This window comes from Sebastes umbrosus, chromosome 20 (genome assembly GCF_015220745.1).
Source record: "Sebastes umbrosus isolate fSebUmb1 chromosome 20, fSebUmb1.pri, whole genome shotgun sequence".
Lineage (NCBI taxonomy): Eukaryota > Metazoa > Chordata > Actinopteri > Perciformes > Sebastidae > Sebastes > Sebastes umbrosus.
Genome location: NC_051288.1, coordinates 5867933 through 5883669, shown reverse-complemented (window position 1 = coordinate 5883669; position 15737 = coordinate 5867933). Strand labels below are relative to the sequence as shown.

The 15737-nt window shown below is 39.6% G+C and overlaps 1 protein-coding gene across 1 annotated transcript in view; it reads right to left on the bottom strand.

Annotated features, from left to right (window-relative positions):
• shisa8b (shisa family member 8b) overlaps positions 1-15737 on the bottom strand; it is a 43544-nt gene that overhangs the window by 13126 nt on the left and 14681 nt on the right. The window contains exon 3 of the mRNA XM_037754068.1: positions 9947-10071. Coding sequence (XP_037609996.1) covers positions 9947-10071 — 125 coding nt within the window. The remainder of the gene's footprint in view (positions 1-9946; positions 10072-15737) is intronic.

Genomic DNA, 15737 nt, shown 5'->3' with positions numbered 1-15737 from the left:
ACCAATTTGTTGCTGCATTAAAATGTTAACGCTTTAATTGTAATTCCTGTTAATTTTTAAGATTTTTTTACCAAGTTGCTGGTGTATGATTTGTTATACCACCGCGACAACGTAGTCTCCACATGTCCGTCCTTCCGTCCGTCCGTCCTTCTGTCCGTCCGTTTGCGTGTCACACTTTCCTTTCCAGAGCAGAACTCGGAAACTATTTAACTTAGGAACTTCAAATTTGGTATGATGGTTGACAGTGTGGTGTAGTTGTGCCTTTTGGGAAGTCCATGGTGCCCAAAACTTTTGAAATTTTGGCCAAAAACGGATTTTTTTCAACTTCAATTTCATTTCCGGAGTAGAACTCGTTCCATTAGTTCCAAAAGGGCAAAACCTTTGGCCCTACTTTAGAAGGGGTCAAGCACTGAGCGGGGGTATGTGAGCCATGCTCACTTTTGCCTTGTTATTTTAATATTAATAAGTATTTATTGGTCACATTTTGTTTTACAAAGTTAGAAAAGCAATGTTTAAGTCAAGCCTGATGTTGCCCTACACATAGAAGGATGATCCCAGTCACTTCCACACAGTGAGGCATACAGCTTATTAGTTAAACAATGGTATCGGATCGGTACTCGATATCGGCAATATCCAAAGCCCAGGTATCGGTATTGCTATTGGGACTGAAAAAGTCAGATCGTTCATCCCTAATCTAGATCCAGTGTTTGTCCGTTCTGGGCTTCTGTAGAAACATGGCAGCCGGCTCCGTGAAGAAGACCCGCTCAGTATGTAGATATAAACGGCTCATTTTAAGTTAACGAAAACACAACAAGTCTTAGTTTCAGGTGATTATACACTAAAGAAAACATACTTATTAATATTATATTCCATTTCTGCTAATAGAGCCCCCTAAATGTTACACACTGTATCTTTAAAGAAGTGGTATTACTTGTTACTTCTCATGTAAAAGTCTGTCTTTTGAGGACGACTTTGATTAACCGTTACATGGACACCATGGAAGAAACAAAATTGCCTTTAATATCAGTTTATATATGAATACGCCCTATCAGCCAATCTCTCTCTGCAACTCAGTGATGCTCTATAAAGGTGGCCATCTTTTCTTTATAAGAGGTAGAAATAAATAAGGAAAGAATAAGAAAACCAACAGAAAGTATTCGTCTGATTGTGGCAGAACTGTTGGCTACTCTGTATTTTTTCCTTTTCAAAAAAGACAAAATTTAATAATAAATAATAAAACAATACGGTGTGGACATCAAACATCTAATTAACAGGGTTTTTTTGCTTGAAAAGAAGGATATATTTTTCTCTCATCATGTGCAGTGTGTACTACGTTATCAATAAAATAACAGTGTCATTTTATTACACTCTGCAGGATATTTTCCCGGCTTGACTGGAAGTAGTTAACTGAGTTTTAAGAGAAGCACTAATGATGGCAAGTAGATTCATTTTCAGGTCAGCAACTTAAGATGAGTTAAAGTTTTTAGGAGGACTTAAAGGAGTTTTTGATGTAATGGGATCCCTCTCTCTCTCTCTCTCTCTCTCTCTCTTTCTCTCTTTCTCTCACTCACTCACTCACTCACTGACACACACACACCTACACAAATAAGTGCACACACACACCTATGCCATCTGCTTCTGTTTGCACTACCGTGCTATTGTGCATGCTCATGACCGTGAAACACAGAGAAAAGCAGTGAGGAGGTCAACACGTGTCGCTGTGTACGGCGTGTCCTCCGAGTGTGTGTTTGTGTGTGAAACGACACATGAAAGCAGTCTTAAGTGCCGTGGGGAAAGTGACAAAGGAGAGAGTGCATTGCTTGGCGTCCATCATCACCATGATAAAATCAGAACGTCCACGTGTGTCAGTGTGAGAGAGAGAGTGACGGTACATGTAAGCACACTTAAGTGCAGAGGATAAAGCGAGAGTGCGTACCGCGTCTGTCATCAGTGAGATCATATATGTGAAAGTCTGTGTTCATCATCATTTACTGCAGCAAAATCAGAGCAGACAAACACAACCCTCTCCCACCCTTACATACTTAATAATCCTCACTTCGTGATCTGCTGAGTTTGGTCGTACACATGTCAGAATAATCAACATGACACGAGCAGGGGAGCAAAGATTCAAACTGAGATCATTAATTTACAAGAATAAGTAGTTTGCCTCTCATGACCCCCGGGGGAAGAGTTAAGAGTGCAGGAAAACATTTTGGAGGAGATTATAGCGCTCAAAAAGCAACTCTTCTGACAGCCGGGGTATAAGAAGAAAAAAAGGTGAAATGTGTGTTAGGAAGAGTGATTTGCTACTGGGTCATGTTACTTCTGCAGTCGTCTTTGATAAATAGGTCATCGCTTTTCGCTTCAAGCTTTCTCTCTGCAATGAGTCATGTTTGTTGGAGACTTTTAGGCCTAATATTTGACTCTTGTCCTCAGTTAACACTAGCTGCTGATGGTTCATGTAAATCTAAACAGAAATTCTGATTCATTCTGAGTTTTTGGCATTTCTAACCGTTAAAGTCACAGTGAAACGTAAGTTAGAGCGTCTTTAGTGTTGTGACGTACTGTATTTCTGAGTTAGGGTGATCACCTGCCGAGGCGATATTTGCCTGAAAGTTCACCAAAGTTGAACTCCATGGAAGTGAACGGGAGGCGAATGTTAATTTCGCGCACATGTGACCGGGCCTGTAATATGTGGATGCGGCTCAGTTACCAGAGGAATTTAAATAAAATCCATCAGATTTGATTGGATCGCTCAAATGTGGGCATGGTTTCAAAATAGTCTTAAAAAGATACTACTACAATTTAATGGGGAAAAACAAGGAATTTTGATGTTAACATACTCAAAACGTTTTTTTTGACACACATTTAGAGTCTAAAAAGTGACAAATGACTAATCAACACAGGGACACAGCAGGATAGAAAACATATTTTTCATTTCACTGTGACAACTGGAGGATAATAGTAAATGCTAATGCCAAAGCATCCGGTAACATACAGGGGGGCAACTTCCAGGTCTGAGAAGTGAAGCCAATGCGGAAGTGCCTTAAACTTGCATTCTTTCTAACAACCAACATGGGGCGACTCCTCTGGTTGCAAAAAGAAGTTAAGTTGTAAACATGAGTTTATGGTCTCAATCGCTAGTTCCAAGTCTTCTTCAACACAGCATGATGTTCATTTAGTAAATTATGGTCCCATTTAGAGTCAAATAGACCATAAAGCAGGGGATGCTTTAGGGCGTGGCTACCTTGTGATTAACAGGTCGCTACCACGGCGTTGTCCGGTCTGGGTGTGTTTTTGTCTTACAACTTTAACTCTTTCACAGTGTGTTTTCAGTTCATGAAAGTTAATTGTAACATTTTGGTCGCCTAAAAATGTCTTATTCAGCGTTCAGTTGTACTTAGCTCCACTCTCTCGTGTCACTTCTGGTTGCAAAAAACAAAAACCAAGATGGTGACGGACAAAATGCCAAACTCGAAGCTTTGAAACGGCAGTCCACAAACCAATGGATGACGCCACTGTGACTACGTCCACTTCTTATATACACTCTATGGTAACATCCTATAAAGTAATGTGTGTACTCAGTAGCCTGATGTCAGTTACACACCGATATCTATCCAAAGTTAGCTAACATTAGCCACCACAAGCTAATGGTCATACCAGACTAGTTAAGGCTGTAGCAGCAAAACCCAGTGTTGAAGTGTTGAACTATACAACGGTGTGTTTTATTGCTTCTAAGTTAATCTTTTCATTTGTAGGAGGAAGATATTGTCATTTCTTTTTTTCCAACAGTTACGTAGTTTGGTTTTAAAGTGAACGGCAGACACAGAGAGAACGGCAGCAGGCCTTTTAACACTTGCCTCCAATCAGTTCAAATGTGTTTAATTACTCCGTGTAAACAGCATTACTTTTTCCAAAGGCCTCTGCCTGCCATCTTGTCTACTATGGAAAAACCAATACTGTTCATCTGTTTTTGCCCTGGCAATCTATCTAGTGTTCCACTTTGTCCGGTGGCTCAATTAGGCAACATTTTGCATTACATTTTGCATTTGCATACCCATCATACAGCGTGTGCCAGCTTAAATTCACAGTCTCGGTATCTTAAAGCAACAAATAAAGCAACACGAGTCAACCCTGGTCACAGAGGGGGGTGATTCATGATGTGAAGCGCTGACGTGTCGACCTTCAAATGTCAACCTGTGAGTTTTCTGAAAACCGTTCGATGACCAAAAACAATACAGCTTTCAGGAGATGAGTTATACAACAGTCTTCGGGCAAAGTTATGACTTCTAAGTTAACTTTTTTCCCTCCAAACAATACCTGTCATAGGGAGTTCAGATGTGATATGAGGATGAGGATTTTGTTTGTTTTATTGGCACGAAGCAGCCCGCTGGACAAAGTTTTTTTACCATCTGTTTTTATTGATCGCAAACAGCCAGTGGACATTTTCCTCCTCTCGGAAGAAGCGGGTGTAATGTGCATAAATATGGAACTCATTAGCATCAATAGGTATCATCATCAACACTGATTTCTCTGCCAGGTCCCCTGCCTTTCGCTACACTGTCACTTCACATTAAGAAGTGGACTCACTCATGTCCCACGCCTACATTTACTTATAGCTTTTTCATTCACTCAACATTTCTGTACATGCTGGCTTCTTTGCAAGACTCCACCATGATGTAGTTTTAGGACATCTGGCCCTCTAGAAGCTGCAGGATGATGGTGTCAATCACAAAGCAGTGGGTGGTTCTCAGCGATGGGAGATGTTTAATTTCCCAGTACGCTGTCGACAACTAAATAAGACTTAAACCTTTTTAAACACAGCAACAGGAGGAACAGCTGGAGTGAGCTCAGAGAAAAAAGCTAGAAAAGGGGAAGGAAGGAAACTTGGTAGGGTGTAGGAGCGACTGAAAAGCCCATATGTAGTAATTATTTGGAAAGAGACTGAGAGAAAAAGCAGAGGAGTGTTGGGCAGTAATGTGATTTCTTTTTTTTCAGCAATGAGAAGTGTAAAGAATTACAGCTCTAGATTTAGAGGACCAGCCCGCTCGCACAAAAAGACGTATGAATGACATGATAATGCGTATTTAGGTATATATTCAAGGTATTTAGCGTGCAATAAGAACGCCTTTCTTGCGTTTGGCGTGTCATTTGTACACCATGTAGTCTGAACTGACTGCAATGCAAACGCTCTGCGTAAATATGCTACGATCAGAGCTAGTGACGTAGAATAAAAAGTGAGAAAGACTGCTTTATGGCAGGCGGGAGGGCAGGTGGATGGGTCCAACAAACACAGGACTTTTAACCAGGAGACCGGTGTTTTATTTTGTAAGTTACAATAGTGACGTTTGTCATGTTTTTTTAGTGACATTTGTGATGTGTTTTCCGTACTTATGTTGTTTCTGTACATATTTTTCTTAGTTTACCTACTTATGTTAAAGCCAAACATGTTTCCTAAAACTAATTAAGTGGTTTTGTTGCCTCAATCTAACTGCGGATGTTACTGTAGTTTTGTTGTGTGGCGTAAAAAATGATCTGCGAAAAGTGGCACGCAAATGACAAAAATGACAATGACACGCAAAAAGCCTAAAATGCGTCATCAGGACACACGAAATGTCAGTGTAATGTCGTGCTATTTGTGCGCCTTATACTGCTATTTATACACCAATGTTGTAGGTTCTTAAGGCCTGTATACACTTGAAAAGGACAGGTTTGTTTGCTGGCTTGCTAATATTAGTCACTGGTAAGCCTACATTCAGTAATCAACGTGGCTAAGCTGTCGTTAGCTGTGTTTAGTCAGTAAATACCTTCAAAATGTAGGCGGCCTGCTTGTGAAACCACAATGTTTCTTTTTGTTTCTACACACGTTAAAAGACCAGTGTTTAGGATTTAGGGGGAATTATTGGCAGAAATGGAATATAATATTCATGACTATGTTTTCATCAGTATCACCTGAAATTAAGCCTTTCACATTTTTTACGTTAGATGAAGGCCACCGTAGTTCTCCAACGCGCTTGGAAAGGGAGACGATGAGCGGAGGGGTACTCAGTTGGTTGCAATCTGCAACCCCACAGCTAGATGCCACTAAATCCTACACACTATTGCTTTAAGTACAAAATATGTCACATGTGTAAACAGTTAAGTCACGAGTAATGTAACTTATTGCTTTGCTGTTGTATAATTAGTAAAGTAATATAATTAATTCTTTCAATGAATAATATGTAATGAGTCATTTTTCAGGTAACGTGCCCAATACTGTCTGAATGCTGCACTTCCCAGGGATCCAAATGTCAATACCTGCATACGTCTCACCGTACCTCTGTAGATTTTCCTTCCAACCAAGAATAACAAGCAGGTAATTTCATCACTCTTCCAATCAGCCAGCAGAGATCATTTTAGCTGCTGAGATTAACTGATATGTGTCCATTAATATTTATGATTTGATAACTGCAGGGGCATGAAGTATGTGTAGTATCTGAGTATTACAGACCAGCCACTTGACTCCCTTTTTCTATTCACTCCATCACAACTCGATAGATAGTCTTGTGCATCCACTTCAGTGCTTATTACTGTACTACGGGCTCTCCGGCCACAAGCAACCGTTACTCAGGAGATGAAACAATAAGGCTGCTGCCCAACAAACATCCGTTTCCCTCTTTTTTTAAGTGACTTATGATCAATGAAACGCTCTCCGCCACATGCAGTATGTCATATCATGTCATTAGCAGTGTGTGAAATTCTTCATAGCAAGAGATGAGAGATGCTCTCCGCAGGGGGCCTCTCATATCAAACACCCCTCTCCCTCCCTCTAACACACACACACACACACACACACACACACACACCCATGCACACTCACATGTTCACATGCAAACGCACGAAAAAAAGGCACACTAATCCACACACATGGGGACACACATCAGTTGCACTTTTACAGTCCAAACATTAAAAAACATGATGACACTATTACCCTTCATTCTATAGAGTGGCATGTACCTGTGTTATATGTAGACTGCTGTGTCTGCATGTATATAGTGAATGTACGGAAAATGGCACATGCCGCCTGTAGGGGTGCAGCCTGCTTACATTAACATACTAATTAGACAGCGTACGTGTGTTGCACGTGCAACAAGCATGTGTTCTACTTTTAGATGAAGATGCTCTGCTGTTCAATTCTCTCTCTCCGTCCTCTCCTCTCAGCCCTATACCTAAATGAGTCTCACCAGCCAGTGCCAACAATGTGTAACATTTAAAACGCCCTGTACATTGTTCTGCGTTGAATCTGAGTGAAAACATGCGTGTGGATGGCAAATATTTTGATGTCCATACAACAGCCAGGAGTACTGAAAAACTGTGTCAATTAAACCAAACTAACCCAAAATGAAAGGGAAGTTTCTGGCAGTCATCTACAGCTGCTACAAAAAAATAAAAATAAAATATATATCTATATATATTGCAGAAAAGAAACTAATTTACTTCATTGATGTCAGATTTTAAGCAAGCTGCACAATAGATGATTGACAGCTTCCTGCTTCGGGGTGTTTTCCAGATTTTAATCTCATTGCAGAGTCAGAAAATGTAGTCTGGGTCTGTGTTCTAAATCACATACTAACATACTATTCATACTAAGTATGATGTAAAATTGAGTATGTTCACACTTCAATGTATTATAGCATTATAATTATATATTATAATATTTTGTGTACGCGAGAAATACCTGGATGTATACTAGATAATATAATATTTATGTATAACAATAAATACCCCACTCATGAATTTTGAAGCCTTTATGTCTCTTAAAAAAGTTCGGTTTCATCAAACCACAGAGATTGCATAAATATAGACCTGAGATATCAAATATGTGTTTTAGATGTGGTATAGAGGAGGGCTCGTTTTTGCATTGCACCTGGTCATGTACAAAACTTAATATCTTTTGGCAGGACTTCTCTGACATCATGACAATACCTACAAGATTTACCTTCCCATTGGAACTGCAAATTTGCTTATTAGGGAATTTCACAGTCATTAGTACACCTTTAAGACATTTATCAAAAAAGTATTTTTTTAGAAATAGCTTTATGCATCGCCAGGAAGTGTATAGCAATTACATGGAAGTCTGATTCCCATCTCCTCATATCTAGATGGCTTTTAGAAGTGAACAGCTGCATTCCACTTGAAAATCACATATAACCTATATGGACTCCTTACCAACACCTATATCGGATTTAATATAACAAAATTATCAGACTTGATACATCATTAATCTTCTGAATAAGTCAGAACACTACATCTCGTTATTTATGATTTCTTTATTTGTATATTTAATTTGTTTTTTCTTTTTTTATCCTTTTTAATTTAATTGATATTTAACTAGCCTTTTCCTCTTGAGTATGGTTATTTATCAGTTTGTATGTGGGTGGGATAGGGAGGGAATTTGGAGCCATGTTTGTGTGAGTTTGTTTGTGTTTTGTATGTTTTGTATATTTGGTTAACTAAAAAATTTGAAAATAAAATATTCTAAAAAAAAAAAAAAAGCCGGTTGATAACAAGTGGCTAAATGAGACTATTAAACGTCATCACACCAACTCGTTTGCCTTTACAGCCTCGTTGTGTATACCTGCGGTCATGCGACTGTGGTGTAGTCTGTTTATAGCCTTACATTAACGTAAGCTTTTTACTTCTGGTGATCGCATTCACATTTCAAAAATCATAAAAGTGGTGTTCATTAGTGAAGGTTATCTTGCTGAACAAAACGTGTAAGTATCATAAACGTTTGTTTGCCACAGGGATTATTTTCTGCAATAATCTAAAACCTAATGGAAGAATCCAATTGGCTTTTTGTTGAGGGAACCAGGGCGATGCTCACTTCCTGGTTGGCCTACAAAAATACGTCATCCCAGGACTCATCCTCTATTTAGTAGGCAGTATGTAGTACGCAGTACGTTACTATGCAGTACTTAGTTTGTGATTTCGAACACAGCCTGGGTTTGTGAGGTTAATAAAACTAAACAATGAAGTTCGTCTCCATAGCAACAAATTAAAAAGCCTAGCTTGACACTTTTTGTGTCTTCCTCTCCCTATTTAGTTGAAATATCAGAATAAAGAACTGAAACAAGACACTGGAGATCATCTGAGAGATAAAGTGTTAGTGTGTTTGTGTTTGTGGAAATAAAAGTAAGATAGGGGTTGTTTGTCTTGCGTTATGTGGTGTAAGAAAATCTGGCATAATTTCTCTTGTCTGAACTCTGTTGGGGAACAGCAGCAGTAGATAGCCAGTGATGTGTTTTTCACCTTCTTCCCTACATTTTTAAAATAAACTCAAGGGAGCTCTGGGAGTTTCCTCTCTGTCTGTATTACGAACAAAGTCTTAACCAAAGAAACCAACTGGGTTTTTGCTGTTTTTATGCTTTTAGGCTTTTTTTTTCACCAGTATCCTACTTTTTTTTTTTTAAGTTTCTACATTTAAACAGTTTACCCTCAGGACCCTAAAAATCTGTTGGATATGAATGTGAGAATTTTCAATGTTGAATGGTTGTCTGTCTGTACAATATGTGTTAGTCCTGTGATAGACTATCCCAGCTCACATCAGCCTGGAACTGATACACTGCACTAGATAAGCGGGTTTAGATAATGGATGGATGGAATTTCATCTCTTCTGTCATGGAAATTGAATGGAGTGAAATTCACTGCATGTGTGACCGTACATTATGCAAATAGAGAAAAAGAGAAACATCAAACAGTCATTTTGTCTTTTTTTTATATAAATATATATATATTTGGCATGGGAGTGTGATTCTCACTGACTTCACACACACACTGTATTTTTCTCACTTACACAAGCATATACAGGTTTTCCATACTTCGGATAGTAGCACTGGTAGTATATTGTATTTTACCCTGAATTTACCTGTGTGCATGAGCCTGCACGCTCTCTCTCAGTACTCACCACTCCTGCTGCGCAGCATCCTGGCTGAAATGCCGTTGGCTCTCCCTCCGCTGGGCGAACTGGACGCGGCGTTGTCCACCGAGCTCACCTCAGCTCCCTGCTGCTTCAGCAGGTCTGTCAGTGTCCTGGAGAACAACACATACACACACACACACTGAACGTAAATTAGTGCTCAACTTGTATGAGCCCTGATTACTGTAGAATGTTTTTGCCGTCATTGGGCAAAAAATCTATAATAACCTTTAAGCATTTTGTAATTTAAGTGTTCTGAGAGAAAACCAGACTTCTGCACCTCCTCATGGCTCTGTTTTCAGGCTTTATAAGATCTAGCCCGTGACGAGAGACTTTGGTTGTTTTCCTTCGGTCTGTGAAATCTTGCGGATGCCATTAGGAGTACCGGAGTACACAGAGGCACATGATTTTTTTCAGATTACCTGTCTCATGCACTACTGTCAGGATATAGTGACCGTTTTTTAATCATATTTGCTCCAACTGCTGCTTTAACATATCATCCTTCAACTTAAAAATCAATAAAATGTGATGACATTATATGTTCACATTGGAGTTCACATCTGTCTGGCAGTAACAAACATCATCTGTTATCCAGATGTGTATAGTTGGTCTCCTGATAGGGCTTTTCTGAACAGCTGGAACATCCCCCCCACCCCCTACTACAACACACATGCCAGCACTTGATATACAGTGCATCTTCTCATCCCAGCGGAGCGTGTTTTCACTATGAGTGGAGGTTGCCTGTGTGTGAATGTGTGTGTTTGTGGTTATGTATCAAGTTTGAAAAGAGGTGGTGGTGTGGAAGTACATCTGTGGGGTGTGTAGTGAGGTATAACAGAGATTAACAGAAGTCACATGTGCATACAATCATATCAATAGCCAGCGAACTTCTAAAGCCATTTTGACAGCCGTGGCCGGAAGCATTATGTTTTCGGATTGTCCGTCCGTCCGTGTGTCCGTCCCATTCTTGTGAACGCGATATCTCCGGAACGTCTGGATGGAGCTTCTTCAAATTTGGCATGTCCGCTTGGGCTATAATCACACTGCAGCTATCCTTACATGTATACAACTCTGTCATAACATTGTGTCTTAAACTTTGACCCTCTTGCTCATACAGTATGTCCACTGCACAGAGGATTGTGGGTCAGAATAGCCAGGAAAGCATGCTGGCTTGCATACTGCAAAATGCGACCGGATGTAATAGGACATCCTGGTAGTTTTGGCATACTGCATTTGACATACTATGTATTGGGACATACTAAATCTTTTTCTGGCATACTAAATAGTATGGTAGTATGGGTATTGGAGCGCACAGTGGTACTCAAGGATGAACTGGATTTTGATTGTCAAGGTCACTGTGACCTCACAAAACTCGTTTTTTGGCCATAACTCAAGAATTCATGCTTTAATTATGACAATGTTTAATAGGATAAAATGATGAAGTGATGACATTTTGGACAGACATGGATGTAAACTGCAACTTGACTGGTTGGTGGAGGCATACAACCACGAGTTCAATTCTAGTTTGCCTCTGTTTTGCTCTACAATATTGGGCGGTCCATACACTTATGTCAAGGAGTTGACCATTTCTAGCAATGGTTATGAGTTAGATTTGGCAGAAAAGGAATCAGGCGTTGTGGTCCATGTATGAGACAACAGAAGCCGCTGCTTTTATTTTTAAACGATTTCTGTCGTGTGACTTTAAATTTAGGAAGAGGTCTTTTTTTTCTACTGCATTTCATTTCATAGTCAACATCCCTAATTACTGGTTTTAGTTTTGTCAGTTTGTACTCGCAGAGACACATTTTCATTGAAAGTGGCTCATCTTCAAGCTGCGTTTTGTTGTGTGTCCTCTACGATAAATTCCAGTCAGCTGTATTTGACTAGAGGCCTTTTTACTGAGCGACATACGGGCAAGATTTCTTGCAATATGGTCATGTTTGGACTCAGGGCTTGTTGTGTTTGGATGCAAGAAATGCAAAGGACTGACAGCATCTCAGACACACACACCCACACACACCCACACACACACACACACACACACACACACAGGCATACTCATCACTTTGAATAAACACATTTCCGCTCCCTGTGCATATGCTGAATTTACAGTGTTGATGGTATTCACTCCCTTGATCAATAATTCAAACACTGGTGCCTCTGTTTCGCTAACGAAGCTCATGTGTTTCGCTCCTTCTACCACACACACACACACACACACACACACACAGATATGTACAGGTACACAAAACACACACGACCACGAGTATGACCGACCTGACCTGGGGCAGTTTGTTCACACTTCAACCTGCCAAAAAGAAAAGTGAGTCCCTTTGGCCACTTCTCTGATCGTCTACAAAGTGTTTGTGTGTGTGGTGATCTCAGGGAGTCATAGTGTCACAGAACGTGTCCTGCGGGGCTGTTTCAGTGTCAGATATCATAATCATGCTTGTTTTATCAGCCACAAGTATGTCATGTAGACAAATGGTACATGTGTGTCAAGTGTTTGCATGCATGACCTTTGTATTTGACTCCCAAGACCAGTAGTAATAATCATTCTTAAAACATAGTAATTCTATTTTAAATATAGTTGTGAATGCTATATTTCTGGGCGTATTTTTCAGCCAATTAGACTGTTATCAGGTCATTAAATGTGAGTCATTAGATGTGGGTCAGTGTGTGGGCCTGCTACACCAACCAGTAGGTTTTGTCATCGATTCACATGTGCGATCACCAAATGAAGGAATGAAAGAAGACGACAGCGACGACTTTCACTTTTCAAACGTAGATATTTTAAGCCAAAACATGATCTTTTCCCCTTAACTTAACTAAGTGGTTTTGATGTGTAAACCTAAAGAAGCTGTTTTGTTTGTGTTAAAAACGTAACGTTTCAGTTTTACAATGTGTTAGAACTAGGACTGTCAAAGTTAATGTGATAATAATAACTTAAAGCAAATTAATTTTAACGCCATTTTAAGGCATTAATCAGACGGACCACAATAAGGCCCGGCCGCTATTCAATCTTTCGGAGATTGTAGCAGGATTTAAAGAGTTAAGATACTGGCATCTTATTGAACTAGAAAAACCTCAGGAATCCATTGGTACCAACCATGTCATGCCGGCGTGTCACAAAGGAGGCTAAATAACGCTCCAAAAGTACGCAACATTTTGGTGAGAAAAAACTTGCATGGCCATTTTCAAAGGGGTCCCTTGACCTCTGACCTCCAGATATGTGAATGTAAATGGGTTCTATGGGTACCCACGAGTCTCCCTTTTACAGACATGCCCACTTTATGATAATCACATGCAGTTTGGGGCAAGTCATAGTCAAGTCAGCACACTGACACACTGACAGCTGTTGTTGCCTGTTGGGCTGCAGTTTGCCATGTTATGATTTGAGCATATTTTTCATGCTAAATGCAGTACCTGTGAGGGTTTCTGGACAATATTTGTAATTTTTTTGTGTTGTTAATTGATTTATTAATAAATAAATAAATAAATAAATAAATAAATAAATAAATAAATAAATAAATAAATAAAATATGTGCATAAAGCAAACAAATTTGTCCACTTCATTTGTTGAGAAGAGTATTAAATACTTGACAAATCTCCCTTTACATATTGAACCGATACAAAAATAAGCGATTTATTTTACGATTAGCTGTGGAAAATCATGTGATTAATCCCAATTAAATATTTTAATCGATTGACAGCCCTAGTCAGAACGTGTCGCCTTTAAGTTTTGCTTTCACTTTTACAACGTAGTAGGTGTAGCAGGCCCCTACTGACTCACATCTATGAGGTTTATAACGACTGATAACGCACATCTAAGGAGCTGAAAACAGTCGAATTTGGAGCATTTTTTGGTTGTAGGAAATTACTAACTAACTAACTAAATTTATAAATGAGACATGTCAAAAGAAAGTAAACACCAAAAAGATAAATTATAACAAAAAATCACTCTTTTATGAGTTACATTCTATTTGTGGAACCTTAATTTGAGTGTTATATTCATTCATTCAAATCCATTCAGATCTTAATCATCTTATTGTGAATCCTTTTATATACACTGTGCATGCGTGTGTGCATTAGATTATGACGCGAATTTATCCCCTCCTAAACATTTGCATCACACAACAAAAAGATTTTAAACGATTTCTGTTCCTCTTCTGCAGAGATGTCAATCGCTTTCTCTCTTCTTTTTTCTTCAGTTTTCAATTCTTTTTCCTTTCAGTTTTTTTTAATTCTTTTTCTCTCTCTGCCCCTCCCTCACCTAAACTCAGCCCTAAATCTGTCTCTTTCTCTCCCCCCCCCTCCCTCTTTAAACCATATCATTTGTCTTCCTCTCCTCCAGTCTCTCTCTCTGCTCCTCATCCCCTCTCTGACTCATTGCCGTGCAGAGCCTCGGGCCTCGGCACACTCTTCTCTTGGCTCGCCGCTCAAACAACTTGCTGATTTGGACTTTTAATCTGCAACAAAAACGGCACCTGTCTCCGGGCTATGTAGTGTTTACGGAGCGTTGGCTGAGCTTCATGAGAGTTTCTGCGGATGCCTTTGAAAGAGTGTAGATGGGCGTGCAGCTGGTTAAAAGATTAAGACTCGCAGGGTGGGATGGATTGACAGTAAAGGCATGTGGTGGCTTCAAACGACAACGTCTAAATCAGTGATATTATGAATGACCAGGTGCATGTTTGTTAATAAATCGCAGCCTGCATCAGTTTCCATATATTGTCAATACCTTTATGATGTCATTACAATTTGTCATCCTGTTGCTGCTGCTTTTTTTTTTTTGCACGTCTCTCTGACTACTACCACAAAGAAGTCACTTATGCCAAAATTCTTTAACTTACTGTAATCAGTCCTCTAGAAATTTCTGAGCTTTCGGTTGCCAGAATGACCACAAATTCAACAGTTCGCCAGTCTGCATGCACATTTGTTCCAGTCCCCAAAATATTTAAAAAAACATTGTCAAACTGAACAAAAATGCTTGCAAATATAGTCACAATTCCCTCCATAAAACGATCCAGTCTACGCAGCCTGGTTGCACGAAAAGACGTATGATTGACACGATAATGTGCAAGGCAAAAGTGTGCAATAAGGATGCCATTTTTGCTTTTGGCGTGTCATTTGCACGCCATGTAGTCTGTACTGGCTGCAATGTTTTTTACGCATCTGCGTAAAAATGCCACGATCACAGCTAGTGATGGAGAATAAAAAGTGAAAAAGACGGCTTATGGTGTGTGGGCGGGAGTGGAGGTGGATGGGTCCAACACACACAGGATTTTCAACCAGGAGACCGGTGTTCGAGACTGGTGTTTTGTTTTTTAAGTTATTTATGTGACGTGTTTTTTATTGACGTTTGAGATGTGTTTTCCATACTTATTTTATGTTGTTTCAGCATGTATTGCACGTAGTTAACGTGCTTGTTTTAAGGTCAACCATGATGTTTTTCCAAAAAACCTAACTAAGAGGCTTTGTTGCCCACTGCTGCTAATTTACCTTCATACACACATGTAATATTCACGCCTCGGCAAGGCAAAACGTGGCACTGACACACTATCTTCTGGTGGACAGGCGGGTCTATTACTCGCTCTGGCGTGATACCGGGTTGGTCCACGCTATGAGTCCAAGCCACGTGGGATCACAGTTCAACAAGCCAAGATACTTGTAAATGCCTTCAAAGACCAAGGGATTTTGTTGCCTTGAATTAAGATTCTGTAACAATCTTTTTTCTCTGCTATGTGCAGACATGATTTGGAAAATGAAACAAGAAACTGCA